Source organism: Kryptolebias marmoratus, linkage group LG3 (genome assembly GCF_001649575.2).
Source record: "Kryptolebias marmoratus isolate JLee-2015 linkage group LG3, ASM164957v2, whole genome shotgun sequence".
NCBI lineage: Eukaryota > Metazoa > Chordata > Actinopteri > Cyprinodontiformes > Rivulidae > Kryptolebias > Kryptolebias marmoratus.
In genome coordinates, this window is record NC_051432.1 from 29,669,670 (window position 1) to 29,675,168 (window position 5,499).

Genomic DNA, 5,499 nt, shown 5'->3' on the forward strand with positions numbered 1-5,499 from the left:
CTGTCCACCAGAGTCCCTGTCCGCCAGAGTCCCTGTCCACCAGAGTCCCGTCCACCAGAGTCCCTGTCCACCAGTGAAGACAGTCTTACGTCTCCGTGGACTGAGAGGACCCAAAGAAGCTCCTGCTCCTTCATGCTGGACTAAAACCTGCAGCTATCCACATGGACAGGACAAATGTCTCCTGGACAAAGATTTGCTGGTCAGACGGGACAAAGACTGAGCTGTTTGGACACAAAGACAAGGAGGTGAGTCTTTCAGACCAGCTGTGAGGCACGGTGGTGGCAGCATCATGCTGAAGCAGAACTGATGAACAGATGTTTGGATCCGGTCCTCAGACAGATGTGACCCATCAGAACCAGACTGAGGACGTTGGACACACGGAGGCTTCGTTAGAGGACAGACATGCAAACGTGCACACACACACACATGCACACACATGCACGTGCACGGAGTGTTTACCCTGTGCTGGCTGCTACTGCTGGATCCGTTCGGAGGTTCTGATGACGGTTTGAGGTCGTTAACGAGGCGCAGAGACGCAGCCAGCTCCTCCGGATCAACGCCGCCGTTCTACCGGCTGCCAGCATGCACGCCAGTGAGCACAGACACCGCAGGAAAACACAAACAACAAACAACAAACAACAAACAGACCACAGGACCGGACCGCTCAGTCATTTCTTTGAGTTTTTTTAATTCAAAGATAAAAGTCCAATAAGGTCTGAGCATGAAGGACGAATTTATTTATCTTTATTTTTAAAGACTGTTTTAAAAGAAGCAGAACTTCTCATGGGAGGAAAAGTTGAATTAAAGCTGAACAAACAGACGGATCCGAAAACACTGAAGGAAACACGTAAATAAATATTCCTCTGATCACCGTTTGGACCGTCCTGCAGGATCAGAACTTCCATCTTTGTTTGGGGAAACATTTCATCTCCTTCAGTTTCCTTCAAACTTTTCAAACGTGAGTTTTTATTAGAATATTAAAAAAAACCTCTTCTTTAAGAGATCTGCCCACATTTCTACAACCGTCTGGTTTTCCTCCACATTTAGTTTCCTCTCAGGTTTTACTCAAAGACTTGGTTTGACTGAAGCGAGTCGAGCCGATCTGAGACATGCAGTCAACTTCCTGTCTGGATGCAACACATGCAGTCACACAAACACACAGTTAGAAACTGTTCATCCTAACTGCTTCTCTTCTGTTTAAACTGCTGCAGTGACACCGTTCCTCCACAGGGTGGCGGTCTGACACCATCAGAACCCTCCTCTGTGGTTCTGTGGATTCCTGGACGTGTAAAGGCTGGTTCTGAGGGGTTTTCTGTACCTTGTTCTTGTTCTTGTGTTGCCGCCTGAACCGCAGCAGCTCCTTGTGTTGCCTCGACACGAAGTTAACGGCGGCGTACTCCAGCAGCGCCGAGAAGACGAACAGGAGACACACGGCCATCCAGATGTCTATGGCCTTCACATAGGACACCTGAAACACACAAACACACTTTGTTTTGGTTCCACTTCCATCCAGGAACCAGTTCAGGTTCTACCTGTGGTTTAAGACCTAATCATTGTCCTGTTTGTTGGACAGATGGCCTCACATCTGACTCCAGAATCAGCCCAGACCATCAGCCCTCCACCACCGTGCTGACAGCTGCAGTGCATTCTGGGTAAACATCTGTCCTCTGGTCTGGCTCTGATCCAGAAGTCTTCTGGTTCCTTCAGGTGAACCTGAGTCGAGCTGCTATGTTGTTTTCAGAGAGAAGAGGCTTTAACCTTTGACCTTTGACCTGCTGAGGCCTGATGATCTGTAAACCTGAAAGCTGTGTAACTGCTGAGTCAGCATAAAAACAGCAGCTTGAATGCTGACTCAGCAGTTTCCTGCTTTTAGGTACTTTGCTATGTTTAGCTTTCGGCTGCTGTTTTTCTACTTTTAGTTAGCGATTTGCTACTTCTAGCTTTTGATGCTTTCTTTTTTAGCTTTTTGCTGCTTTTAGCATTTTGCTAACAATCTGCTACATTTAGCTTTCAGCTCGGTTTCAGCTTCTTTAGCAAATACCAGCAGAGTTACCCAGAAGTCAGCCCTGATTAAACGTGTAAAAGCTGGAACCATGAAATGATGACTTATTCACACACGTGCAGCGTGCTGGAGTGCAAAGCCCTGTTCGGCTGCAGGAACAGGAGAAACCTCCTAAACACGCGCGTCCGGACGCTCTCAGGCCCCGTTAGCCTGCTGCAGGAGTGCAGTCTGCGAGGCACGGAGGGTTGCGTAACGCCGCGCTCCGTGTCGGATTTTATCTCATGCATACAAGATACCAGAACAGGACCGAAGGGCTCGTCCTCACTCACGCTCCAGCAGACGTGTGATGCGTGTAATCAACACACGCTCCTGCCTGCTCATGCAAAACATCCATTAGTATAATGAAGGAAAAAAAAGAGGCCTTTCAGGTCTGGTCCCAGCGGGGGAATAAATCCGGTCTGCCACACCGAGGCCCGGTTTCCAGTCTCACCTTAAATCCTTCGGACCACATAAACTGGGTCACTCTGAGAACAAAGCATCAGGAGGCATCGGGACACAAAAACATGAAATACTTCAGTTTAACTTCAGACTCTTTGAATATGGAAACATTTCTGAGTCAACATGTCCTCCTGGCCTTCAGCTCTGACACAGAAATGAGTTTCTGCTGATCGCCGCCGCTGCTGGCAGAGAAGGAAACATTAAAACCTGCTGCAGGACAGGACTCAGATAACCAGTGGTGGTAGCTGAGAGTCCTCCCCAGGAGGCTGTTTAAAGGTTCAGCATGCGAGGCGGCGGGCGATATGCATTCCTTCAGGCTGCTTTATTTTATTTTGGAAGGGCTTTTTGATGTACTGCAGGTTTTATTTTACTGCAGCAGAGGAACCACAGACCATAACACTTCCACCTCCGTGCTTCACAGCTGAGGTTCTTCTCTGCAGCAGCATGTCTGAACCATGACAGGACCCGAGGCAGACCTTTGGCAGGGACGTCCTGGATCCGGAGCTCTGGGTGGTCATGGTGAGGACGGTGGTGATGCCGAGCGCCACGCGGGCCGGGGCGGCGTCCATGTTGATCCAGAAGGAGACCCAGGACAGGATGACGATGAGCAGCGAGGGGATGTACATCTGGATCAGGTAGTACCCCATCTGACGCTCCAGGTGGAAACGCACCTCGATGCAGGTGAATTTACCTGCAATGAAACAGAAACCAGTTTTAGTCCTGCTGCTCAGGGGCAATAATGTAATCTACACGGCTGCAACGTGGAAAGAGTCAAAGCAAGTCCTGGACTGAGACTCCGAGTCGGCTGACATTCATCCCTAAGACTCCAGCCGCTATCGCCTGAAGGAATGCCTGTCACCCGCCGCCTGCCGCACTCAGAGCTGTCGACGTTCGGGTCACAGTTTAAAGTCAGGAGGTGTCAGAGAGACTCAGCTACACCACACCAGAACCACCTCAGGTTCTGGTTCAGGCTCAGAACCGCCTCAGGTTCTGGTTCAGGCTCAGAACCGCCTCAGGTTCTGGTCCAGGCTCAGAACCGCCTCAGGTTCTGGTTCAGGTCCGACTGGGTTTATTAAAAACATCATCCTGGATGTTTCTGCTCCTTACAGCCGTTTTGTTTCTGTAACCGACTGATGGAAGCTGACAGCTGCTCTGAGTTCCCTGACGCCTGCAGCGGTGTGTGTGTGTGTGTGTGTGTGTGTGTGTGTGTGTGTGTGTGTGCGTACCGGTGTTGTAGTGCTTGGTGCAGTATCTGAGGTCAGACTCGTCCTTCAGGATGAACTGAGGCAGCGTGAGGCCCTCGGCCACCTGGACCGGTCCGTTCTCCTGCCACTCAAAGATCAGGTCGTTCATCGTGTACCCGACTGAGAAAAGAACAATCTGATCACCAACCAGATAAAAACATTTTATTACTGCAGAATATTTGAAAACCCTGATGCCATAAAACGTTTTACCACCGGGGAAGCATCAGAGACCCTGGATGGACTCGAGAGTAAAAACATTTATTTCAAGCCTGTTTTTAAAACCTGATGTTTGGAAAGTAACGATGTAACATTCTCCGTCATTCAGGACAGAAAAATCACAACAACTGGACGTTTGTCTTCACATCTGAGGAGCTTTGGAGTTCAAGCTTTAAACTCACATGCAGATTACTCTCCCTCCCCTCCCTCCTGAGGGTCATTAGGGTCTCTGTTTGCCTGGTCACATGTATGAAGGTGGATTTTAGGAGGAAAACAACCTTAATGCTCCATTGGAGGTTTTAGAAAGCTGGAATCTGAGACCTCCTCTGTTTAAAGATGGCTTCCTTCACCACCGTCTCAAACCATCTGTCTTCTCTGTCCAACATCTGAACACTGCGGTCCTCCAAAGAGTGTCCCTTCTCCTTGAGGTGTAGGACCTCAGCTGAGTCCTGAAGAGCTGCTCTCCTGTTTGGTTTCTCCAACATGGAGGTCTGACCTGCAGACACCACCCCGCTCAGTCTGTGTCCTCAGGATGGACTGGCCTCTGTGTCCTCAGGATGGACTGGCCTCTGTGTCCTCAGGATGGACTGGCCTCTGTGTCCTCAGGATGGACCGCTCAGCCTGTGTCCTCAGGATGGACCGGCCTGTGTCCTCAGGATGGACCGCTCAGCCTGTGTCCTCAGGATGGACCGGCCTGTGTCCTCAGTATTGGGTCTTTAAAGCGTTGGACTCGGGTCAGATGTTCTGGTTTCCTTCAGCAACAGTTTGGTGAGTTTTGTCCGGTTCCTCCTGACAGAACCGGGTCAGTTTCGTAGAACTTCTTGTTCTCACACCTTTCAGACTGAGAAGATCAGGGCTCTATGATGGCCTGTGTTGGACCTGATGTGTCCCTCTGCTGAGGGACATTTGAGTCCAAGCTTTAAGTTCTGTGGATGGAACCGTCATCAGTACATTACAGAACCTTCTGTGGGTGTGGGTTCTGTGGGGGTTCGGTTGGGACCGGTTCTGTTCTGGTGAAGCTCAGTGTGTCTCTGAAAGACACAGGATGTTCTTCAGCTGTCAGTTGACTGCAGGAACCAGCTGCTGATGTTGGTTCTGACCCGAAGGCCCGCATTACAGATTCTCTCCATCCTGAAGTGAACAAACACGCTGCAGGAAAACAACAACAACAACAACAACAACAACCGGAGCGCCTGCAGCCACACAGAGCAGCAGCTTCGGCTTCGGATGTTTTTAAATCTCACAGTCGCCTCCGGAGGGAAAAACAAGTTCTGCTGGTTCCACCAACCGGGTCCACAAGAATCCACCTGAGGTTAGTCAGTCATCCTCCTCTTCATCATCTTCATCAGCCTCCAATAACTGCTGAGTCACCAGTCAGGAGGAATTAGGATCATTTCACTTTTCTCACATTTTCTTTGGTTTAAAAACATTTATTTATTAAAACCTAATCATTAAAGCACCTTTAAGATCATTGATTCAGGAGAACTTATAGATCAGCTGACGGCGGCTGGGACCCCAGAGACACGGAGTCGTCTCTGT

General features: G+C 49.7%; 1 protein-coding gene across 1 annotated transcript in view; it reads right to left on the reverse strand.

Moving 5' to 3' along the window:
* LOC108250451 (glycine receptor subunit alpha-1) overlaps positions 1–5,499 on the reverse strand; it is a 20,160-nt gene that overhangs the window by 1,639 nt on the left and 13,022 nt on the right. The window contains exons 4-6 of the mRNA XM_037974647.1: positions 3,727–3,965; positions 2,977–3,191; positions 1,319–1,468 (exon numbers count right to left, since the gene is read on the reverse strand). Coding sequence (XP_037830575.1) covers positions 1,319–1,468; positions 2,977–3,191; positions 3,727–3,965 — 604 coding nt within the window. The remainder of the gene's footprint in view (positions 1–1,318; positions 1,469–2,976; positions 3,192–3,726; positions 3,966–5,499) is intronic.